General features: G+C 39.8%; 1 protein-coding gene across 2 annotated transcripts; it reads left to right on the forward strand.

The window, feature by feature from the left end:
• The first annotated feature begins 15 nt into the window (after positions 1 to 15).
• Positions 16 to 25,934, forward strand: PRR11 (proline rich 11). 2 transcript variants are annotated; one of them, XM_060134464.1, is made up of 10 exons: positions 16 to 151; positions 11,750 to 11,882; positions 13,324 to 13,474; positions 14,096 to 14,218; positions 16,474 to 16,731; positions 18,303 to 18,401; positions 18,765 to 18,877; positions 19,776 to 19,835; positions 19,925 to 20,021; positions 23,356 to 25,934. In XM_060134464.1, exons 2-10 carry the CDS (start codon positions 11,755 to 11,757, stop codon positions 23,437 to 23,439), a joined length of 1,113 nt encoding a protein of 370 aa, XP_059990447.1. In that variant the 5' UTR covers positions 16 to 151; positions 11,750 to 11,754; the 3' UTR covers positions 23,440 to 25,934. The 2 variants fall into 2 exon arrangements, with proteins under 2 accessions (XP_059990447.1, XP_059990449.1); XM_060134466.1 differs by lacking the exon at positions 16 to 151 and adding an exon at positions 212 to 301.
• Positions 25,935 to 26,588: the final 654 nt, after the last annotated feature.

The raw sequence follows: 26,588 nt of genomic DNA on the forward strand, positions 1-26,588 counted from the left end.
GCTGTGATCCTACACTACACGCAGAGCGAATTGTGGAAAGACCAAGGCTACGATTGGTCCCTCCACGATAAGGTTTTAATTTTGAATTTTTCTTTATGGCGAGGGAGAGGCCACTGCCGGGACCCCATCGAATCCCCGGACTCTTAGCCTAGTAAGTGCAGGGGTATCTTTCTACGTTACCTTGGCTCGCATCTTCCGTAGCTGGGCCTGTTGCTGCTTGTGGTCTTACGGTTTACAGAGGTGGGAAGTTTCGCTGGACTCGGAGGGGAGACGGATCGGAAAAGAGGAGGTTTAAGGCTGGGTAAGAAGTGCTCCGCCTGGCTCCACTTTAATCATACTTCTATTTAATTAACCCTCTTCAAAAATATGTTTTGGAGCAAAGTCGCCTTCCTTTTGCACAGTCCTTTACATATTTGCTGTTCCAAACGTGGTTCGCGGGCCAACAGCATCGGCATTACTTGGCTGCTTGTTTAAAATACAGATTATCTGGCTCCACCCAGACCTACTGAATCAGAATATGCATTTTAACAAGACCTCCCCCCGCCCCGTGATTCTTATGCACTTTAAGTTTGAGAACATACACTTTTTGATAGGGAGTAGTACTATGTTCCTTAATATAGTCTTAATATCGTCCGACTTTCTGTGAGAGTATCAGTTTAAAAAGTGTGTCCTTTTTTCTATGTGACTATTACTGTGCTGGATTAAGCTTTAGGGAACCGCAATCTCTAGAGAAACAAGACAGGAGCTAACAAAATAATGCTGCACAACATAAAATGTAATTTAGATATAAGCAAGTACCAGCAATAGCCCTATGGATGTTCAAGAGGAATCAGTTGAACTGGTAATGGAAAGTGATTAATTGACAGAAAGCTGTTTGTGGGAGTGTAAACACATTTTTTCCATAAAAATGTGTTTTAGGACAATATTAAAGAAATCCAATTGTCGTTTTTAAACCGAACAAAGGGCTCCTGTGCCCGCAGTGCAGAAAGCCAAACTGACAGCGGGAGCTTGCAGCAAAGATTTTATTGCAGGGAGCCAGGCGAGGAAGTGGGAGACAAGTCACTCCAACTTGGTCTCTGAGTTAGGGGTTTTTAAAAGGGAAGAACAAAGGAGCTGAGGTTAATCATCTTAGTCATCTGCGGTCTACCCTGTCTTTAGTCCAGTGGTCTGTGGCCCCCGGGATCTATGTCAACATAATCTATAAAGGTCATCTTACCCTGGAAGATAATTCAGAACAGCAGATAAACAGTGATGTTTATCTGAAAGTTGTGCCTTAAGGCACCTGACTTTCATTACTTATTGTTGATTATGCAAACGTGATCCAACAGGTATGGGCTAGGCCAAAAGGGAACAAAAGAGGAAGAAGAAAAAGAACAAAAACCCGGGCATTAGTTTTCATTATAAATTAGACATAGGACTTGGTTTCAATTTCTGTTGCTGCCACAGCTTTGTAAGTACCCCCTGACCAAAAGCATTTTTTTGTATCACAGGGTGGAGTTTTAATAGAAGCAGCAGTGCCAACTCATGCAGAGGAGTGTAATTCTTACTCTATTATTTATTGCATCTTCCTACTGGACATAGTTTTGGACCCATCCTTTAACCATATGAAGGTGCAGTATGATTTGAAGAATTAAAAATCTCCCTCACCAAGAGATTTTCTGGAATGGTATTAAAGCATATTCCTTAATCAAAATAGAGAACACTTGCTATTCTTTCATTCATTTATTGAATGAAATGGTATTTAATGCCTGCTATACTCTAGGTCCTGGGGAAACAGATGAATAAAATTTATCCTACCCTTGAAAAACTCAAATCCAGTGGGGTGACAAACATGCAAACAAAAATTACAATGCAATATAATAAATGTCACAATAAGGGTGTGTATAAAGTGCTATAGAAGCACAAAAGAGATGACGTATCAGCCAGTAAACATTCCATAAGGACAGAGACTATATTGTATCCTAGCACCTACCATAGTACCTGGAGGATTATAAGCACTCACCAAAAAAGACAAAGAGAGACCTCCCTGGCAGTCCAGTGGTTAAGACTCTGCCCTTCCTTTGCCAAGGGCACTGGTTCAATCCCTGGCTGGGGGACTAAGATCCTGCATGTCGCAAGGCGTGGCAAAAAAAATAAGTAACTGAATCTGGAAGGCTACATAAATTGACCTGAAGGAAGATACCCCAAGCAGGGGGAAAGACTGATAACACTATAGAAAGTATCTGGTGTTTGGTATGCCTGAAGTACAAACTGTTAATCATTAGAAGAGATGAGCCTGCAAAGGGCTGTTAGAGCTAAATTGTGAAAAACTTTGAAAGGTATGTTAAGGAATTTGGTTTATCCAGTGGGTGATAAGTATCCTTCAAATGCTTTTAAACAGGGAATATCAGGGTCATATTTTTGTTTTAAAAGACTAACTCCAGATGCAACTAGAGATTATCATACTAAGTGAAGTAAGTCGGAAAGAGAAAGACAAATACCATATGATATCACTTATATGTGGAATCTAAAATATGGCACACATGAACCTATCTACAAAACAGAAACAAGACTCAAAGACATAGAGAACAGAGTTGTGGTTGCCAAGGGTGGTGGAGCGGGAGTTGGGGTGGGGGGGTGATGGACTGGGAGTTTGGGGTTGGTAGATGCAAACTATTACATTTAGAATGGATAAACAACAAGATCCTAATGTATAGCACAGGGAACTATATTCAATATCCTGTGATAAACCATAATGAAAAAGAATATTAAAAAGAAAAAGAATGTATATATGTGTATAACTGAATCACTGTGCTGTACAGCAGAGATTAACACAACATTGTAAATCAACTATACATCAATTTAAAAAATAATTTAAAAAAAAAAGACTAACTCCAGAACACTGTAGAAAATAAACTGGCAAGGAGAAGGACTGAAGGTAGGAAGATCACTGGAGGAACACTCAAATCCAAACTGAGGAACATTTTCCAAAACAACTAGCTGGAATTCTTCAAGAATATAAACATGAAGAAAGGCAAATACTTATATAAAAAGGCTGAGGAACTGTTATAAATTAAAGGAGACTGAAGAGATACTACAGTTAAATGCAATGTGGAGAGGGACTTCCCTGGTGGAGTGGTAGATAAAAATCCACATGCCAGTGCGGGGGACATGGGTTTGATTCCTGGTCCAGGAAGATCCCACATGCTGCAGAGCAACTAAGCCCCTGTGCCACAACTACTGTGCCTGTGCTCTAGAGCACATGAGCCACAGCTACTGAAGCCTGCATGCCTAGAGCCAGTGCAACGCAACAAGAGACACCACCACAAGGAGAAGTCCACACAGTGGAACGAAGAGTAGCCCCCTGCTCACCACAATTAGAGAAAGCCCGCGTGCAGCAACGAAGACCCAATGCAGCCAAAAATAAATAAAATTAAATCTTTAAAAACAAATAAATAAATAAATGCAATGTGGAGAGGGAAAGGAAGCAGCTGTAAAGGATATTGTTCAGGCTATTGAATAGTAATTGAATATGGACTATATTCAAAAGTAAAATTTCCTGATTGTGGTTTTGTAGAATAATGTCCATGTTCATGTAAGGAAACTGAAGCTAAAGTATCTCGGAGTGAAGTATGATGTCTGCAGCTAACTCTGCTCAGTCAAAAACTAAAAACTTTTATGCATGTGTAAGTATTTTTTATATTTATGTACGTTTATTATATATTATATTTTTTACTTTGAAAAGTTTCAAACCTTGAGAAAATTTACAGGAATAGTATAATAAATAGTCATATATCATGCACCTAGATTCACCAACTGTTAACTTTCTGTATAGGGGTGTGTCTGTGTAATATGATATGTAAAAATTATATAAATTACATAAATACGTGGCTATATATTTTATACATTATCATGTATAATATATATTGTACATTGCACACACATATATATATACCCCTATGAAGAGAGATAATTAACAGATAACAGTTGGTGAACCTAGGCAAATGATATATGAGTGTTAATTATACTATTCTTATAAATTTTCTCAAGGTTTGAAATTTTTCAAAATTAAAAGAGTAGGGGAAAATAGACTATATCAAAAGACAGGGCTTCCCTGGTGGCACAGTGGTTAAGAATCCGCCTGCTGATGCAAGGGACACAAGTTCGAGCCCTGGTCCAAATCCCACATGCCGCAGAGCAACTAAGCCCATGTGCCACAACTACTGAGCCTGCACTCTAGAGCCCGCAGGTCACAACTACTGAGCCCACATGCCACAACTACTGAAGCCTGTGTGCCTAGAGCCTGTGCTCTGCAACAAGAGAAGCCACTGCAATGAGAAGCCCGTGCACCACAAGGAAGAATAGCCCCCGCTCACTGCAACTAGAAAAAGCCCATGCACAGCAATGAAGACCCAACGCGGCCAAAAATAAAAAAAAATAAAAAATAAAAATTAAAAAAAGATGGAAAACTAGGGAGAGCCCAGGGAAAGATGGTGAAGGCAACTGAAGATACAAGACAGAAAGGGGAGGGATGGTAAGGAGAAGGGACAGGATGAATTAATCAGAGAATTATTTCTGATTCATGTTTATGAATAATATATAATTTTAATATAGTCTATTCTAATTTATTTATTTATTTTTGGCTGTGTTGGGTCTTCGTTTCTGTGCAAGGGCTTTCTCTAGTTGCAGCAAGCGGGGGCCACTCTTCATCGTGGTGCGCGGGCCTCTCACTATTGCGCCCTCTCTTGTTGCAGAGCACACGCTCCAGATGCGCAGACTCAGTAGTTGTGGCTCACGGGCCTAGTTGCTCTGTGGCATGTGGGATCTTCCCAGACCAGGGCTCGAACCTGTGTCCCCTGCATTGGCAGGCAGATTCTCAACCACTGCACCACCAGGGAAGCCCGTATAGTCTATTCTATAATGGAGTATTCTAATTTCCTCACTTTTTCTTTTTTTTTTTTTAATGTTGTGGTACAGGTTTGTTTTTGTTTTTAATTGGCCTTAGATTCTTTTCAAAACAAGGCAAGTAAAAAGAAAGGAAGTATATTTTTCAATTTAAGAGATAGGAAAAATGCTTTGAGTAATCATGAAAGAATGAGCTTCTGTCTAGTGTTAGCAATTGGAATCCCACCTAATCTAGCAAAAAGAATTTGTATGTCTCATTACTCTTTTGGAAAGGGGACTTTACATGGCTCACCTAGATAAAGATTGCTCTGTACTCTTTTTATAATTGGACAGTTATCCTCTGCAGAGTATCTAAAGCTTTTAGATACTGTACTTTTAGATACTGTAAAGCAGTGATAATAGAACAAACCTTAGCTTGCTGTGTCCTCTGTCCTGTTTGAGGTAGGAATTCATTATCTTTCACTTTTGGAAGAGCTATGATTATTTTTTAATATAACGTTAATCTAGGAATTATCTCAGACTGCATCTTTCTATCCTGACAGATTTGACATATTTTCTTAATTCTCTGCATGTGTCAATTACTGTATTGAATTAGAAGGTTATTAAATAGTAATAATGACCCAGGGCCCAGGACATCCCCCCCCACACACACACACACAGAAGAAAGAGGAGAAAATATGATTTAGTTCCCAGATTTTTTTTCATTTAAAAAATAATTTCTGGACTTCCCTAGTGGTCCAGTGGTTAAGAACCTGCCTGCCAGTGCATGGGACATGGGTTCGATCCCTGGTCCAGGAAGATCCCACATGCCACGTGCCTTCTTTCCTTCTGTCTTCCCAATATATCATAATTTTTAGTTAAATAAACATTCAGTGTTTATGCTATAAAATATTTATTAAATATTTTATAAAATATTGTGTAACAGCTGAACATACAGTATTACTATGATTTCACTTCTTTTCTTGTAGAACTTTTTTCCTAGACTTTTTTTTTTTTTTGCCACGCCCTGCAGCTTGTGGACTCTTAGTTCCCCAGCCAGGGATCAAACCCAGGCTATGGCAGTGAAAGCACCAGGTCCTAACCACTGGACCTCCAGGCAATTCCCCCTCCTAGACTTTTTTTTCTTAATATTTTATTTTTTTATTTAATTATTTTTAAACACAAATGTTTAAAAATATTTATTTGTCTGCATTGGGTCTCAGTTGCGGCGCACAGTATCTTTCATTGCAGCACACAGGCTTCTCTCTAGTTGTGGCGTGGGTTCAGTAGTTGCAACAGGCAGGCTCTCTAGTGGTGCGTGGGCTTAGTTGCCCCGCGGCATGTGGGATCTTAGTTCCCTGACCAGGGATCGAACCCGCATCCCCTGCATTGGAAGACGGATTCTTCACCACTGGACCACCAGGGAAGTCCCACCCCCTCCCAGACATTTTTAATATGCTTACTTTTTCAAGCTCTTATCAGTAACTTGGCCCTAACTTTACAGAAAAACAGCAAATTCTGCTCAGAATGATCAAACACTCTAGGTAATTTATCCATTTCTTTTTTTTCTCTCCCTGTTTATTTTGGTCTCTGCTCTTCATGGTAAAGACTTTTCCTAAAATGATTGGTGATCCTTGGCTGTTATTTATCAAAGGAATACACAAAAAAGATAATTGATTGGCAGCTCAAAGTAGTGGAGGTGGATATTGTCAACCTGTGGGCACCACAGTGGGTAATTGATCATCAAGGACTTGGCCACTTTGGCTAGAACCCCAAATGTCAATATCTGTAGGTCTTTTTTTTTTGGGCCAGTCAATTTCCCTGGAGAAGAATCTTCTAGTCTCCTCCAGGAGGAATGAGAGATGTGGGGGTTTGAGGCTGAGAATTAAGCTTGGTGGCCTGTAGGACTTCCCTGGTGGCGCAGTCGTTAAGAATCCACCTGCCAATGCAGGGGACACGGGATCAAACCCTGGTCTGGTAGGATCCCACATGCTGCGGAGCAACTAAGCCCCTGCGCCACAACTACTGAGCCTGTGCCCTAGAACCCGTGAGCCACAACTACTGAAGCCCATGTGCCACAACTACTGAAGCCTGCACGGCTAGAGCCTGTGCTCCACAACAAAGAGAAGCCACTGTAATAAGAAGTCCGCGCACCACAACAAGTGGCGAGCCCCCACTCGCCACAACTAGAGAAAGCCCGCGCGCAGCAACGAAGACCCAACGCAGCCCAAAATAAAAAAACAAAAAAAACTTGGTGGCCTGTATTTTGGGAGCGGAGCTGAGGAAGGGGATTGAAAGTCTCACTTTTCAGTTAGGATCATCCCCTATCTTCTGTATAGTGACAGAGACATGACCCTGCTATGCTTGGTGACCCAAATTCAGCACCTCTAGGTTCAACTTCTCCAGAGAATAAACCTGTCCATAAAATGAAAGCCAGGACACTGCCTGGCTGTAAGGATGGGAGGGCAGAAGTCAAAGGCCTATCCAATTCTTATAAAGACTTTTAATCAATCCAATTTAAGCCCTACCCCAAACCTTCAAAGGAGCTAGGTGCTTTCAAGTCCCGAATCTTCTCAGAGTTCTGGGAATGGTCTTGCTTCCTGTTGGCTTCCCTACCAGGCAGGCAAGCCTCAGCTTTCCTCTGCTTTGCCAAGTCAGTTACTACTACTTGTAGATGATTTAGTTCACATCTATCATCTATTATAGGGTCTACTCCCATTCTTCGTCCTGTGGGTTTATGCCTTTTTTATTCCTTTACTGCCTTTTTCATGATGTTTTCATGATGCTCCACCAGTGGTGTGCTAATAAATATTTATAAATATATATACATAATTTTATTATAAATTACTGATATTATATAGTGTTATGATATATAACATAATTATTATAAGCAATGGTAAAATATATAATACTCATATATTTCATAGCCAATTGATTCTCACAAAATGCTATTATTGATTTTTATAGACTTCTTTTATTTGTAACCAACCTGTGGTTGCAATTTATGAACAAGCTTAGTCCCGATATGAATGTTGGTTTATATTTTCATTTACTCTGTGAAGTAAGACAAAAGCAAAACACAAAGATTTATTTTGGAACTTCACTTCAGTAAGCAACCTCTGATGAATCAGATAATCATTTTCAAATACTGGAATAATACTCCTCAATTTTTTTGTGCTATTCGCAATGTAACTACAGACAAGATACACTTTTAAGTTTAATCTGCACTATTAACATTCTTTTCATCACTTTCTTAACAATCAACAAAATAATAAACCAAGCCTTAATTTGTAGTGTTTTATAATAGCCGTGGTGTAAATTCTCCCATCATGGGCAATTTCAAGTTTCCAATATGAAGTCACTGAATGTGCAGTTGGGAAAAAATGAGCAATAATACACCATTCTAAAGCATTTTCACTGTATAGATACAATCAGGTAAAAAAAAAACAAACCAAAACCTCAAGAGCATACATAATAGTAAGATCATTAGGGAGTGGTGAGTTTTGTGTATTGATTATCTTTTAAAATATAAATTACCTAATTGTAAGTTTATATAACTTAATTTAAATGGTAGATTTGTTAAACAACTGGCTCACAGACTTCCTAAAAATGTAAAAGTCAGGGCTAATCCCAACACACCACTGGAGTGGAGGTTAAGGTATAGAGTCAATCCACTGAGTTTAACCAGAACATCCAGCTCCTTTCTAAAGTCTGTTTTCATAACTGAGGGATTGATTGGTGAATGTAGGAAAAAGGGAGGCCGGAGGCCAGTTCTCTGTGTCAGTTTGCTCTCTAACAAAAGACATCAAGGCAGGTGAGAGAGGGAACAGGAACAGAATGGGGGAGGGCTGTGAAGGAGCAGATGGAAGACAGGAAGGGGAGGTTACTGGGGAAATCTCAGATTCTGGGGATCCCAACCAGTGAACTCTGGGCCTTGGATAGAGGTTTCCAGTGACATTTCTTGACAGGTAGTCTTGGCCATGGATTTGATGAGGTTTAATTTCTTTTCCAAGCAACCATAAGTTTTTTGTTGCTTCCTGAGGCTTTCCTAAATATCTTCATTCATAGTATTTTTGTTTTGTGGGTTTTTTTTTAATCCTGTAGATATCCCTTGTGTTTAATAATCCCCACTTAGCCTTTATTCATTATTTCAGTAAAAAGGAAAAGTGATGCAATAAAGGTGAAATCAGGTGTCTTGGGGTATGTCTCCCAAGCCTGTAAGAAGAGTTAAGAAATACGCTGTTAATCTGAGGTCTGGCAATTTGTTAAATAAGATGCTATCAAGAAACTTTACTCCTAGACCAGTTGTTGACATACGTTCTGTCACCCATTGCCATGGAGGGTGCCCTCTGCGAGTCCAGTGCTCTTGGAACTAAAACATTTCTTAGTTTTTACTATCCACATTGGAGCTGGGGGAGGTTCTTCAGCCCTTGGAATCTGAGAGCTGAGCAAGCATAAAGCTACATACCAAGTGCTGGAGGGTTACAGGGTGAACAAAAGTGGAATGAATGTGTATTTTAAAGACCAATTGTTCCTATTCAAATGTAAGTTTGAAGAGAAGGAGGCCCAGCCTTTGAGACCATTTTTAGTTCTGCTACTTGAATAAGGACATCTTTGTTCCTCAGGTAGCAAAAACTGAAACCGGCAAAAAGCACTTCTTCACATCACACCAGCTCTGACTTAATTTTCTTCAGAAAAGGATTCTGGGTTAAAATCTAAATATACTAGTTAGTGTTTAAAAGTGCTTTAAAATAAATGTTTTGAAACACCCATGTCTTAGATTTGGGGTAATTGTTATGTTGTTGTATATCACCTATTCTACTATTGCATCACAGCATATTAGGAAGAAAGTGGTCTTTGGACTTAATGCTTTATTGCATTACATTGGATAAATCATCTCATCTTTCTAAGCCTCAATTTATTCTTATGTAAAAATGGGAATAAAAATCCTCTTCCTCAGGAAAAATACCTTGCACGGTAATGAAGGTTCACTGAAAAAATGTATGTGAAGGTGTCTAAAAGTAAATGGGCATTATATAAATGGTTAGTTTTGTTTTTCTTTCACTACCAACTCAACTTTGTACATTGGAATCTCAGTAAATGTTACCAGCAAAGAAATTTACTTCCTTTTAATAACTGACATAACCCAACTATAGCCATCTTCTCTGTTATTGTTACCGAACCAAACTCAGGTCCACTTACCCAACTCAGAGCAAAGCTGATCAACTGACACCAGGTTGTGGTGAAGGAAAGTACAGTGTTTATTGCAGGGCACCAAACAAGGAGAAAGGGCAGCTGATGCTGAAAAGCGCCAAAGTCCTAGATGGCTTTCAGGCAAGGATTTTTTTTGGCTGCATCACACAGCATGCGGGAGTTCCCAGAACAGGGATCGAACCCACACCCCCTGCAGTGGAAGCGTGGACTCTTAACCACTGAGCCACCAGGGAAGCCCAGGCAAGGATTTTTAAAGGCAGCATTAGGGGTGAGGGTAATAGGATGCCTGATCAGCTGGCGGACTTTCAACTTTTTGGTTGGTGGTAAGGTAACAGGGTGATATCTGGGGAATCTTAATCATCAACATTTATGGTTCTAACCAGTCTGGGGTCTAAGTGCTGGTGGTCAGCATGTGGTAACCATCTTTTACCTGGGGGGTGTGGTCTTAGATTCTGCAGGACAACACAAAGATATGCATCAGATCATTATATATATCCCTTGAGGAGGAACCAGGAGTCCTGTGACTCTGTTTTATCTCTGAACTATTGTTTAACCTATCATTGTTTCTGCATTCCCTCACTTCTCTAATTAGTAACTGCTTGAGTCTGCTCTTTGGAACTTGAGGAAGGCTTAGGAGACTGAAGTCTTTTTTCTACAAACAAGAGAAAGGGAACAAAAAGGGCTTTTGTACTGGGAAGGCCCTGAAAGGTCCTGCTTGATTTCATTATAAAGAAAGGGAAATTCACTTGACTTAATGAAGAAAAGCAAAACAAGCAAAACAAAAACAAAATTAGAGAGTAATATAATGCCAAAGCCAAGGTATCTCTAGAGATAGTTTAAATCTGGGTTTAAATTTTCCTCCAGTTTAGGGTGATCTTGGGTGGCTGTGAGGTGGCTCCAGCCTGCGGTGGCTTGAAGTGGGACCTCAGTTCCCTGACCAGGGATTGAACCCTGACCACAGCACTGCCCTGGTGCTTGTCTGCTTTGAAGAAAGAATTCAGCAAAGAGACAAAAAGTAGTGAGGCAAGTAACATGCTTATTAGGAGAGAAGATACATGCAGAGAAAGCACGGGTGAACTCAGAGAGCAAGAGAGAGAGCGGCACACACTTTTGGGGTGGATTATGTTACTTATATGGGGGCAGTTCTGGGTTACCTCTGGCCAATCATCTTGCTTTGTCTGACTTTGAGTCCATGTTTGGTCTGGTACAGGGCCCTCCCCTGTGTGCATGCACATCTTTTAGCCGAGATGGATTCCATCTTTGGTCTCTGAGGAGTTAGCAGAACATATTATGGTCTGGCTCCCCCTCCCCAAGGATCCTTTTTGCACATGTGTCGCTTGGGGGTCTCCTTGACCTCAAGAATGAGAAATATGTGGTCTCTATAGCTTTTTATCCAAACAGAACTCATCTCCTTCTTGCTCCTGCCATTATCTTCATCTTGAAATATCTGTCTACAGGGGACAGATTCCAGCTGCTCAGCCTGGGGCCCATCTATCTCCTGCCTCAAGGGGATTCTGGGTTGCTGGTGGTGACCTATTTCCTAACCAAGGTGGCGGTTACAAGGATGTGTTCACTTTCTGATAATTCATTGAACTGTAGTTAAAACTTGTGTATTTTCTATGTATATGTATTATTCCTCAATAAAAAATGTAAAAACAAATTTTCTCTACAGAAACCATGCCCAAGTTCAAGCAACGAAGAAGAAAGCTAAAAGCCAAAGCGAAAAGATTTTTCAAAAGAAAAGAGGCCTCTCACTTTCAGTCTAAGCTAGTTACACCTCCCGCTCCACCACCCTCACCAGAAAGGTAAGGCGTAATATGGAACAGAGAAAATATTAAAAATCTGATCATTTTAGGAACAAGTTACCAGATTTAGCAAATAAAGATACAGAACACCCAGTTAAATTTGAATTTCAGATGAACAATGAATGAGTTTTTTGTATTGTCCCATGCAACATTTCTAACATACTTATACTAAAAAGTTATTCACTCTTTATCTGAAATTAAATTTTAACTGAGCGTCCTGATTTTATGTAGCGATCATAGCTTAAGAGTTCAAATGAAGTAAAAATCACAAGGAATTGTGTTTGAGGTGCACAGTAACTATTTTCTACTTTCCTAGTCGATTTAATTGTATAAACCTGGTAACTAAGTGATGAAAGAGGTGTATATGACTAAAACTTAAATCTTTATTTTGGTAAAGTTTGATCATTTATTCTCTGGGACTCAGGGCTTAAATGTGTTATTAAAAGAGACTCTAAAATCTAAGAACTCTAAGGCAGTAGGTTTCACAATAACATATTTATACATTTTTTGTTAAAGGTCTCTTTACAGAAAAAAATTTAAAACAAACAGACCCTCAAAAAGCAGTAACCATGATACCATCCTTGACTCCTCTCTCTCCCGAATGTTGCAAAAGCCTTCTAACTGGTCTTCCTGCTCTGCCCTTGCTGCCTCTGCAGTGTATTTCAACATAACAGCCAAAGTGAGCCTGTTAAAATCATTTCATATTGCTCCTCTGCTTAAATTCTCCAAGGTCTTCCTCTATCAGAGTAAAAATGAAAATCCTTTGTATGACCAACAAGACCTTTATGGTCTGACTCACATTATCTGTTAATCCTCTTCCTTCAATCTTTCCACCCTAGTCATCTGGCCTCCTTGCTATTCCTCAAACACCTCAGACAAACTCCCACCTCAGGGCCTTTGCACTTACTATTGCTCTTGCCAGGAATGCTCTTATCCCCAATATTTGCTCTGCTAGTTTCTTCACTTCCTTGACGTTTGTTCTCAAAAGTCACCTTTTCGGTGAGACATTCCCTTGCTACCCTATCTAAATTTTCACCTCCACCCAACGTTTCACATTCCCTCTCTTGCTTTATCTTTTGCTCCTTAGCATTTGTTCACTACCTAACAACCCACATATATTATTCATTTAGTTATTTTTACCTTTCCTCCATGAAACTGTAAATTCTATAAGGGCAGGATTTTTATCTATTTTGTTCATTACTAAATCTCAGATACCTATTTGTTTAATATGTTGTTTTATTTATTACTATTTATTTACTCAATAAATATTTGTTGCATAAGTTAATCTGGGAATTCTAGAAGTAAATGAAGAATTTGGCTTTAGATAGTCTCTGCTCCTGAGTCATACTATAAAACTAGCTTGTTATTTAATTAGACTTAGGAGTTAATTCTAATTCCAACTTAGGAGTTTTTGCTTTGTTTGGTTTTGTTTTTCCTACAGAGTGGTTATTCCTTCAACAGATACACCCCTTAGCAGAAGCTGGCTAAGACCGTCCTGGAACTTCAAATTTCCCAATTTTAAAGATGCAGTAAAGCTTTGGACAAATAGAGTATGGTCTATATACAACTGGTTTCAGAACTGCATGGCCTGGGTATGGGTTTGACATACATATTTTCAGCATTTCGGTTTTTCTGCATACTGGGTGTGTGTGTTCATGTGTGTGTGTGCTCAGGTCAGCAGACACTCAGGCTAAACTCAGATGAGATGAAATTTTGTGGTCATGTCTGCCCTCAATTTTTTTTTTTTTTTTTTGGCTGTACGCAGGCCTCTCACTGTTGTGGCCTCTCCCATTGCGGAGCGCAGGCTCAGCGGTCATCGCTCACGGGCCCAGCCACTCCGCGACATGTGGGATCTTCCCGGACCGGGGCACGAACCCGTGTCCCCTGCATCGGCAGGCAGACTCTCAACCACTGTGCCACCAGGGAAGCCCAAGTTTTTTTTCAATAAAAAAAATTTTTTAATTGAAATATAGTTGATTTACAATGTGTTAGTTTCAGGTATACTGCAAAGTGATTCAGTTACACACACACATACGCACATATTTTCATAGTATTTTCCATTATAAATTATTATAAGATATTGAATATAGTTTCCTGTGCTATACAGTAGGTCCTTGTTATTGCCTTCACTTCTATAAAACATACATCAAACCACTTTCTTGTCCTTATCATATTGCTCATTGGATTCAGGCTTGATTATTTTTTAATTTCAGAGTTTGGAAGTATTGAAAGACACCATCTTTCCATCCCGTTTCTGCCACCAAGAACTTCATAGTCTAAAACAACGGTTTCGCATTTTGGAAAGTGAATTACACAAGCTCCAGGAAGCATTGAAGGTTAGTATTATCAAATGAAAAACAAATCCAGAATTAGGTAAGGAGGGAAGGGGTTGTCCCCCATTGGAACCCCAGTGTGCTTTTACTAGAAGGAGGAGTGGCTACAGGCTAGTGCTAGTTCTGGGCATGTCTGCTCTCAGGTCTAGTCCTTAAACTTCAGAGGCTCTGCTGGAGGGGGGCTCACCCCTGCAGGCTACATTTCCCAAGCTCCATGTCATCTGGCTCCTGGTGTGCTGGACTAATGGGAGACACTGATGAGAGATTAGAAGGAGAGAGAGGATGGGGTATTTTTCCCCTTTGTTCTCTGTGTTGGGCAATTTCTCCAGCAATTGTAGTTGTTGCCTCCCTAACTCCAGCTCCCACTAGGTAAGTCAACCATGTTTCTAGATTCTCTGGGTTAACCCAGCTCCAGAGATCTGGTTATACTGTCCTTCTCTTTGGCCATGCAGTGTCAGGGTGTTCATGGCTTTATGCCGTTGCTAATCTCTGGGATGCCTCACTGTCCCCTGCATGCTTCTCAGCTCTTCCATCAGCAGTATAACCAACTCACTATATTACATGTCCCCTCTTCTAAATACTCAGGGTGGTTTCTATTTTCTTGACTGATGTAGGCAGGAAAAAACTATAAATATCCACTCTCTCCGAACTCCCCTAAGCAGGACCCCTATTCTCAGTGTCTAAAACCTAAAGAATAAACATTGTGCTCATTGGTTTGGAGAGACACTTCTGGGATTACACCCCTACTTCCAGAATTTGTGCCTCAAGATGAGCTAACCAGAGGAGGAAAGGCAAATCACCTCATTACCTGGACTTCACAACCTGGACCTCAGTTTCTTCATCTATAAAGTGGGAAGATGCCATCTGTAGTGAGCTGAATGATGGCCCCCCAAAAGACATGTCCAAGTCCTAATCCCTGGAACCTGTAAATATTACCTTTTTTGGGAAAAGGGTCTTTGCAGATACATAATTGAGTTAAGGATTTTGAGGTGAGGAGATCATACTTTATTATCTGGGTGGACCCTCAATCCAGTGACAAGTGTCCTTATAAAAGACACGCAGAGTAGAACATACAGAGAAGAGGAGAAGCAGTGGGACCACAGAGGCAGAGAGTGGAGTCATGGGGCCTCAAACCAAAGGATGCCAGTAGATTCCAGAAGCTGGAAGAGACAAGAAACAGATTCTTCCCTGGAGCCTTCATAGGGAGTGCAGTCCTACTGACACCTTGATTTCAGTCTTCTAACCTCCAGGACTGTGAGAGAATGAATTTTGTTTTAAGCCACCAAGTTTGTGATACTTTGTTACAGCAGCCTGTAGTATGCCCCCTTACTTCTTAGGGTTGTTGTATTCATCTGCTAGGGCTGCCATGACAAAGTAGCACAGACTGGGTGACTTATACAATAAAAATTTATTTTCTCACAATTTTGGAGGCCAGAAGTCTAGGCTCAAGGTGTTGGTAGGGTTGGCTTCTTCTAATGACTTTCTCCTCGACTTGCCTTCTATGTCCTCAGATTGTCTTTTCTCTGTGCACGTGCATCCCTGGTGTCTCCTGTTTGTTCAAGTTTCGTCTTTATATAAGGACACCAGTCACATTGGATTAGAGCCCACCCTAATGGCTCCTTTTAATTTAATCACTTCTTTAAAGGCCCTATCTCCAAATACAATCACATTCTGAGGTACTGGGGGTTGAGGGTTCAATATATGAGTTGTAATGGGGGAGGACAATTCAGCCCATAACAGTCATGTTCCAGGCCCTTGAACTTTTTTATCAGCTCCTTGAACATACTATATTCTTGGTTGCATTGTTTTTCCCTCTGCCAGGAACTCTTCCCCCAGTTTTTCTCTCCCTTCTTCACCTGCTAAAGCTAAATTCATCTTTGAGATCATGGCTAAATATCACTCCCCAGACCTCTGACTATTCATGCTCACAGCACACTTCATGGCTCTTATTGAAGTATCATTTTGGTTTGTTTTGAATGTGTTTTGTGTATGTTTAATGTCTTGTCTTCCTCGCCGGACCGTCAGCTCGATGAGGTGACAGACAGGGCTCATATTGTACCCACAGTGCCTGGCATATAGCACACACAAAACAAATATATGAATGAATGAATGAGCTTGTGATAAATGAGAAAATATTACGGAGCATATGGTATACTGAGAAAGCATTCAATACATGGTAGGTATGGTTTTGATGACTCTCAACCATAAGAACCAAATAAACCTGTTCTTCAGTTGCCAACTGTAACGTTTTCTTCCAGGCCGTCTCAGAAAATTCTTCCTGTCCAAGCTGTGGTCAGATGTGTCACATGCGTGGTAAACTTACAAATGTGCCTGCATGTGCTCTAACCACCCCTGGAGACTCCGAGGCTGTACTGCCCACCTCACTGCCACAGCCAGCCAGTCGTCATCCTCCGCCCCCGCCCCCGCCCCCGCCCCCTCCGCCCCCGCTCCCTCCGCCTCCACCACTGACAGCACCTTTGCTGCTCAGAAAATCTGATCTCACTAAGGCACATCAGGTAAAAAACAATCTAGTAAAGGTGTGTTTTGGTCAGTGTGTAATGAAGGAGTACAGCCAGGTGTCCTTTTAAGGCTGGGCTAAGGGCTTTGACAGGAAGGGCTGCATTTTGTTCTGTTTCCATATCTTAATTATGTCAATTATTGTTTTTAAAGACACAGTCCTGGGCTTCCCTGGTGGCGCAGTGGTTGAGAGTCTGCCTGCCGATGCAGGGGACACGGGTTCGTGCCCCGGTCCGGGAAGATCCCACATGCCGCGGAGCGGCTGGGCCCGTGAGCCATGGCCGCTGAGCCTGCGCGTCCGGAGCCTGTGCTCCACAACGGGAGAGGCCACAACAGTGAGAGGCCCGCGTACAGCAAAAAAAAAAAACAAACAAACAAACAAAAAGACACAGTCCTCTGAGAGATCACGAAAGTGGGATTTGGAAATGAAAGTGATTTTTTTTCAAGGATAAATGAATGAAATCCAGCAAGGTGGGAGATTCCTGTTGGATTCTTTACAAAAATGGAAATCTCTCTGGGAAACCAAATTAAAAACAAAGATAGCTTAGTGAGTGAAGTCAGAATAAAAAGAATTTGTGGATCCTAAAGTATAATGCCATTAGGCTGGAGAACCAGTCTCCATTAGAGTTACTTATCTTCCAAGGGGACCAGAGTATTTGTGAATCACTAAGATTGGCCCTGCCCTATTTAAAAATCTGCTGAATTTTCACTACAGATATATTTGGTTGAAAATGGCTGAATTAAATGCAGAGCCTATTGTTATATTTGCCCTAATATATACCTCTTTGAATATACGTCCTTCCTCTATGGGAACTGAGTCATCCTTTTAGGGAGATCAGGCAAAACTTCACTTTGTTTTTTTTTTTTTAACTTGCTCTTTAAAAAATTTTTTTAAATTAATTAACTTATTTTTATTTTTGGCTACGTTGGGTCTTCGTTACCGCGCGCGGGCTCCCTCTAGTTGTGGCGAGCGGGGGCTACTCTTTGTTGCGGTGCACGGGCTTCTCATTGCAGTGGCTTCTCTTGTTGCGCAGCACGGGCTCTAGGCGCGCGGGCTTCAGTAGTTGTGGCGCACGGGTTTAGTAGTTGTGGCTCGCGGGCTCTAGAGCGCAGGCTCAGAAGTTGTGGCGCACGGGTTTCGTTGCTCCATGGCATGTGAGATCTTCCCGAACCAGGGCTCGAACCCATGTCCCCTGCATTGGCAGGTGGATTCTTAACCACTGAGCCACCAGGGAAGTCCCCAAAATTTCACTTTGATTTAAGGAACTCCTTCATCTCCTGTCCTATTACAATGACTCCTAAGGAAGATGCATAGTTACAAGGAACTAGTCCATCTCTTACTATCAAAGCCTTACATTTTGGTGAATACTTTTCAATAGCCTTAGCATCCATGGATACTGAAAACAGAATTGTTCTTGGTTGAATGGAAAGAATTTGATAGGCTCCTAGGGGAAATAAGAGTTAATTTTTAAGTTAATTTTTAAAGAGTCTTTAAAAATTAGATTTGGATTTGCATTTGACTAGATGTCCTGGTTCCAATTTGAATTCTAACCTCTCCATGTATTTTAAGGCTGGACCATTAAAAAAAAATGTACCCATGCATATAACAGTTAAAGATCTACTGACTGTGAAATTAAAGAAGACACAGAGTTTTGATGAAAGGAGGAAGGTAAGATGTCATTGACCAAACATGTGGTCTTTCGGCTTTTAACCTGGTTGTCCCTTAATGGAAAATAAGCATAAGTCTTAAATATAGAAACCATTCTGAGGTAAGTATTTGATTTTTTTTTTCTTGAGTAATTTTGGATCTCCTCAACAAAATAGGTAAATCCCCAAATTATTTAATTAGGCAGTTTTATCTACCAACCATTAGTTTGAAGAGGTAGAGATATACTTTGAAGCTTTGGAATAAAAATTGAATAGATATATCTTACACATATTCAGCACTCAAATATTTATTGTTTTAGTATGTTTACATTTTGAATGCTATTTTTAAATGTGTTTTTAATAGTGTCTCATTTTGTGATTAAAGCTTGTACCATCACCAAAGGCACAGAATCCACTAGTTACTGTCTCTGACCTGCGGTGCGTTTCCCTGAAACCGAAGTCCAAAGTGTTATCAACTCGAGTTACAAATGTCTTAATGTAAGGAAATACACAGTACTACACTCTACTGCTACTTAAAATAATGATTTTTTGCTTATTTCTAACTTTAAAAGTTACATGTGATCATTGAAAATTGAAATCTACAGAAACGTTTCAAGAAGAAAACAAAAATCATGCAAATAATCCTATCATTGGAGATAGCCACATACTGTTAACATACTGTTGTTTATCATTCTAGTCTTTCTCTGGACATATACTCTATTATTTCCATTTCATGATGCTGTTTATTACAAAATACACCATTGATTTAATAACAGATTTGGGGGGGAAATATTATCAGGAATTTTCAAAGCAGCACAATTTCAGAAATAATAAAATAAGAAAACTAGTTTTCTTGGAATTAATGAAACATGATATGTTTATGTTTTGGAATCAATGAAATATGATATGTTTATGTGTGTACCTGTGTATAATCATTATACATACAGATATGGATTTTCCCATTAATATGTCATGAACTTTCCCATATCTCATTAAAAATTAGTTTAAACCATCATTTTGACTTCTTCAATAGATGCAGTTTTTTAATATGTGAATTTCATAGATAAAAATCCTGTTTTGAGACATTTAGGTTGTTTGTGATTTTTTTTTTCTATAACTCTTCAATAAACATCCTTGTCCATCATCTGTATGCATAGCTGAGTTTTGCCCTAAGATGGATTCTTACATGTGTAATTACTGAGTCAAAAACTATTACTTATTAGAATCACTATATCACTTTATGCTCCTATCTGCATCTACTGCTATTTTTAAATGTAATAAATGTAACAAATGCAACAAACTACTTTCTAGGATGTTGCCTATAGAAATGACTGCTTTGCTTTGGAAAAATTATAAAATCTGGCAAGCTCTAACTTTTGTTTCTGTATTTTATCAGTACTCCTGGTAAAAGCCAGTTAGATCTGCGAAAACTACTCAGAAAAGTCGATGTAGAGAGGTAATCCACTCTCCTTTCTTTATGCTTTCTAAATTCATTTGAAAATTCAGCATAAAACACAGCTCCTAATATTTTCAATACCTTTGCAGGAGCCCAGGTGGAACCCCACTTACCAATAAAGAAAATATGGAAACAGGAACTGGGCTGACCCCAGTAATGACCCAGGCCTTGAAGAGAAAGTTTCAGGTAAGCCTTTAGGGAAAAAAAGACTTTGGATCCTTTTCTTCAAATGTATTTATTTAGAATCATAATCTAAAGCATCTTTCTTAATAATAGTAATTTTAAAACAGTTCCTTATGCTTTATAAAGCACTTCCATATTTAGGCTTCAAGAAATTGTATGAGATAGCTAGGATTATCATCTCTACTTTAGCAATGAATGTCTGCTTTATTAATTTCATTAATAAGTATTTATTAAGCACTTCCTATATGCCAGGCACTGTGCTGGAGTACCAGGGGTATAGTGGTAAGCAAAAACAGACACAGATCTGCTGTCTTGGATCTTTCGGTCTAGTGGGGAAAGTAGATATTAATCATATGATCACAATTTGTATAATTTTGCACTGAAGTAACTTCTGTGAAGGAAAGGAACAAGATTCTTTTGGGGGGAACTTGATCTAGCCTGGATGATCTAGGAAAGATTCCCTTAGGGAGGAATGAGGTAAGACTTGAAAGATGAATAGGCATTAACTGGAGAGGGTACCTGTGGAGTGAGCCCACCTTGGATGTCAGGAAGGAGAGCTCTAGGGAAAAAGAACAGCAGGTGCAAGGGTCTCATGGTGGGAGGGATCACAGTCTATCTGAGGAATTGAAAAGTGGCCGGTGTGGCTGTAACAGAAAGATAGGAATAGAGATGGGGATAGGAGTCAGATCATGCAGAGCTGATAAGAAAAGGTCTTGCCAGCTTTCTTCTTTGTCATCTACATGTATGACCCATACACCAAAATCCAGTGCATCAGCTGGCCCTTGTGTGATTTCTTCCAAACCCTATTTGTCTCATCTCCCTGATCACCTCTATCATCAGATCTGTGAGAAGGAGCCATCCTTCCACCACCCCTGCTAGAGTGCTGGGGCACAGGGCTGCTGGCCTCTTTGGCTATGAAGCTTATATTTCCACCTCCCTCTGGGCCAAGAGACACACCACAAACTCCACTGCAGACACTCTTCCCACCCCAGCACTGTCCTCCCTTCCTTCATCCCCTTGTTAAGAATCAGTGCCTTTTGCAAAAGAAATAAAAGCAAAAATAAACAAATGACAACTAATCAAACTTATAAGCTTATACACAGCAAAGGAAACCATAAACAAAACAAAAAGACAGCCTACAGGGACTTCCCTGGCAGTACAGTGGTTAATACTTCACCGACCAATGCAGGGGGTGTGGGTTCGATTCCTGGTCAGGGAGCTAAGATCCCACATGCCTCTAGACCAAAAAACCAAAACATAAAACAGAAGCAATAATGTAACAAATTCAATAAAGACTTTAAAAATGGTCCACATCAAAAAAATCTTAAAAAAACAAAAAAGACAGCAGAATACAACCTGAATTTTTAAAAAAAAAAAAAAAGGCAACATACAGACTGGGAGAAAATATTTGCAAACAATGTGACTGACAAGGGCTTAATTTCCAAAATATACAGACAGCTCATGCAACTCAATAACAAGAAAAACAAACAACCCAATCCAAAAAAATGGGCAGAAGACCTAAATAGACATTTCTCCAAAGAAGACATACAGATGGGCAACAGGAACATGAAAAGATGCTCCACATTGCTAATTATTGGAGAAATGCACTGGTCAGAATGGCCATCATCAAAAAGTCTACAAATAATAAATGCTAGAGAGGGTGTGGGTAAAAGGGAACACTCCTACACTGTCGGTGGAAATGTAAATTGGTGTAGCCACTATGGAAAACAGGATGGAGATTACTTAAAAAACTAAAAATAGAGTTACCATATTATCCAGCAATCCCACTACTGGGCATATATCCAGAAAAGACAAAAACTCTAATTAAAAGAGATATATGTACACCAATGTTCATAGCAGGACTATTTATAAATAGCCAAGACATGGAAGCAACCTAAATGTCCATCAACAGATGAATGGATAAAGAAGATGTGGTACACACACACACACGCAAACACACACACGCAAACACACAGACACAATGGAATAGTACTCAGTCATAAGAAGGAATGAAATACTGCCATTTGCAGCAACACAGATGGACCTAGAGATTGTCATACTAAGTGAAGTTAGGCAGAGAAAGACAAATATTATATATCACTTATATGGAATCTAAAAAAAATAATGCAAATGAACTTATTTACAAAACTGAAATAGACTCACAGACATAGAAAATAAACTTACAGTTACCAAAGGGGGGGTGGGGGAGGGATAAATTGGGAGCATGGGATTAACAGATACACACTACTATATATAAAATAGGTAAACAACAAGGATTTACTGTATAGTTCAGGGAACTATATTCACTATCTTGTAATAACCTATAGTGGAAAAGAATCTGAAGCTGTACACCTGAAACTAATACAACATTGTAAATCAACTACCGTTTAAAAAAGAGAGAATCAGTGCCTTTTGCAGGACAGCTTTGTTTCCCTCTTGCCGATCAACTTGGTCCTCCTGGGCACTATATGACCTTCTTTGGAGGTGTGACTGGATTCCTCTTTCCTCCTTTTGGAGCATCCAATAGGAGTCCACCCCCAGATCCTTGGTAATACCACAAATTGTGATGGGCAGAGGGAAGAACCCTCACTTCCTTTCTTTGTTTAGCTCTAGGATCCTTTTTGTCCCTGCCCTACCCCATAACTACTATAGTGGGTTGCGTAATGTGGAAACAATTAAAAATATAATGAACGATAAACCCATATATTGAGCAATGACATCAAAAATCACACATAAGACCTATGCCATATGTTGTGCTCCTCAAAATCCACTTACTAGAAGATATCTAGTAAAAACTGTTATTAGACATGGAATGACTTTTCCCACTCCTTAGACTTCCTTTTTCGTTTAATTCTGAAGCAACTGTATTAGTTAGGCTTTGCGTTTGCCTACTCGTAATAGAAATCTGACTATAATGACTTAACCAAATAAGGCCTTATTTTTCTTTTCTGCATATTGCCTTGGGAAATAGGCAGTGCATAACGGGTACAGCAGCTTGCCCATGTAATCACCTCTCTTCCATCCTTAATATGTGGCTTTTATCCTTACGGTGCAGAATATCAACACTTCCTGAAGCCTCACGTCCACACTGTAGGCAAGATAAGAAGGGCAAAGGGCAAAAGGGTGTGCTAGCTAAGCTGCTCTTCACCTCTTTAAACAGGGGATATCCAGGAACTTCTGATAATATCAGGGAAGCTGGGAAAAAGTGGTTTTTAGAAACCAGATGCATTGCTGCCTTGCATAAAATCTGGGTTTTGTTAGTGAGGAAGAAGAAGAGCTGTGCTGGCCACAAGAACATCATTCATATTATACTTGGGACCTTTGTTTTTTTTCATAGCTGGCTCACCCTAGAAGCCCAACTCAAACTCTGCCACTTTCTACAAGCAGCTTTGATGAACAAAATGATGCCACCTCTGCCTGACTCCATACGATGATCCATAAAATATACAGATAATATTATCCCAATCCTTTTTTTAATGTAGTATGTATAAATAATTATATTAATATATCATTCATTCGAAGAATTAAAATATGTATGGAGCCCATACATACTGTAGTATAAAGCAAGTATTAGGATATTTTCTAGTTTACATGATCAATAATAGAACAGATGGGAAAATGCAATCCCCAAAGTGATGTTTATCCTGGAATTACCAAATTTAGGTTGGGGAGGTTATTCAAGTTTAACTGGATAACTCTAATTTTTACTCTATAGGTGCAGTTATGACATTAAGAAAATAACCTGGTGCCCATTCATCTTGGGTAGTCTCAGGTAATTGAAAAGCAAAGTATTTCAGCCTGTAAAGTTCATGCATTCATTAAGTGCTACAAACTTAACCATAAAAAACAGACCCTCTAGATTTTATTTCTGTTCCCTATAATCAATTAAGAAGTAAAACCATCCCCCATTCAAACCTAACTGTTCCAAAAGAATTTGAAACAAAAACTCCAGTGTGACCTTAAAAATTAGAATATCATGGGACTTCCCTGGTGGTGCAGTGGATGGGACTCCGCTCTCCCAATGCAGGGGGCCTGGGTTCAATCCCTGGTCAGGGAACTAGATCCTGCATACATGCTGCAACTGAGAGTTTGCATACTGCAACTAAGGAGCCTACATGCTGTAACTAAGGAGCTGGCAAGCTGCGACTAAGGAGCCCTGGAGCCACAGCTAAGGAGCCTGCCTGCTGCAACTAAGACCCAGTGTAACCAAAACAATAAATAAATGGTTTTTTAAAAAATTAGAATATCATTTCTAGCATCTTAGGTAGGTAGTTATATTTGGCTTACTGAAGTCTGAGATATTCCTCACTTTGATATCTGCTATCCACATTCATGACGCTAAATATAAATTTCATGAAGACCTCAACAGGAACCTTGTGTTTTCCACAGTGCCCCACCAAGGATTCTCTGAAGTCCATAGCAGGTTCACTGTGAGATCTGATTCCCTGTCCTCAGCCACCTATTGATTCAATAACAGTGATCATGCGCACCTCACTGGATTTTGCTTTTTCCTGACAGTACAGGGTTGACAGATTTAGCAAATATAAACACATGACACCCCATCAAAGTCTAATTTCAGATAAACAACAAATAACTTTTAAGTATAAATATGTCCCATTAAACAATGAATAATTTTTTGAAGTTTAAATATGTCCCCAATATTGCATAGGACATATTTATACTAAAAAATTATTCGTTGTTTATCTGAAATTCAAATTCAACTGAACATCCTATATTTTATTTGGCAACCCTATCAGTCAGTCTTCTACAAAGTTGCCAATTTCTGGGAGCCCCCAGTTTGTCAGACATGTCTACTTAGCAGTAGACACTACTCTAGCTTCAGCCAGGACCCCTAATCACTGATGCGATAAATATGGAAGAAGAGGAGCTCTCATTAGGGTAAGTGTGACTCTGAAGGCACAGGATCAGCTTTGATGCTGATAACTTCTGCTGCAGTTCCAAGAATAAGGATAGCAGCTCCTCATGGAGGGGAAACAAGGAGTGGCAGTTTTTCACTGAACTTTCTAGCCCAACAGGAAACAGCTACATAAGATGATATCTCTGAAATATCCCCTGGTTATCTCAGGCTAGAAAGATATTTTAGCAATTTCCCCAAAATGCCTATATTTCCTCAGAAAAATATAGCTTTGAGATGCCAAATACAGTGTTGTGGAAAGTCACCAAACTGGAAGGCAGACGTGGGGACAGTGTTCTTTTTTTCATGAGACCCACATTTATATTTACATTTATGGATGCAAATTAAACAGATAATGGAAGTTAAGAAATATATCTGTTTCTGGGATTCCCTGGTGGTTCAGTGGTTAAGAATCCGCCTGCCAATGCAAGGGTCACGGGTTCGAGCCCTGGTCCGGGAAGATCCCACATGCCACGGAGCAACTAAGCCCATGTGCCACAACTACTGAGCCTGCGCTCTAGAGCCCGCGAGCCACAACTACTGAAGCCCGCGTGCCTAGAGCCCGTGCTCCGCAGCGAGAAGCCACGCAGTGCAATGAAGAGTAGCCCCCACTCGCCACAACTAGAGAAAGCCTGTGCACAGCAACGAAGACCCAATGCAGCCAAAAATAAATTTATATTAAAAAAATGTCTGTTTCTAATAATTTTTTTAAACCTGCTACTATGTTTATATTAAGTGAAATTAAAGGGAATAATCACTGAGAATAAAGCCAGTGAGTATTTGTAAATATTTTCTGGGACATTTATAATGTTTATAATATTAATAAACCACTGTGTACTGTATCAATTTATTTTAAATGATTTGATCATTCTTGTGAGATAAAGGTTCATTTAAAAAAAAAACTATAGAAATCCTATAGATAAACATTTGTAAAGCTGCTATTACCGTTGTACCAGTATTGAAGTGTGTTCTGTCTTACATCTCTTACTAATTTTATGACAGGTTTTATACTGTACCCATTTGAGAATCCTGTAACTGCTATGGCCTCATTAAATTGTTGCTGATCATATGCTTTCAGTGTTTATTTTGAGACTGAGCCTTTGGTCTTTCTCTTCTTTAACATTTTTTTACTAGAAATATTACACATACAGAAAAGTGCATAAAATATAAATATATAAATTAAATCATAAAACACTCATATAAACACCAAAAAAGGGACATTTTAAGTGCCTAGAAATCCTGCCTGTGTCCCTCCCTTATCTTAATACCTTTCCTTAAGAAGTAACTATGAAGGACTTCCCTGGTGGCGCAGTGGTTAAGAATCCACCCGCCAACTCAGGGCACACGGGTTCAAGCCCTGGCCTGGGAAGATCTCACATGCTGTGGAGCAACTAAGCTTGTGTGCCACAACTACTGAGCCTGTGCTCTAGAGCCCGCGAGCCACAACTACTGAGCTCACAACTACTGAAGCCCACACGCCTAGAGCCCACCACAATGAGAAGTCTGCGTACGGCAAGGAAGAGTAGCCCCAGCTTGCCGCAACTAGAGAAAGCCCGTAAGCAGCAATGAAGACCCAATGCGGCCAAAAATTAAATAATTAATTAAAAAACAAACAAAAACCCAGTAACTACTGATCTGCTTGCTTTTTTTTTTGC

Source organism: Lagenorhynchus albirostris, chromosome 20 (genome assembly GCF_949774975.1).
Source record: "Lagenorhynchus albirostris chromosome 20, mLagAlb1.1, whole genome shotgun sequence".
Classification (NCBI taxonomy): Eukaryota; Metazoa; Chordata; class Mammalia; order Artiodactyla; family Delphinidae; genus Lagenorhynchus; species Lagenorhynchus albirostris.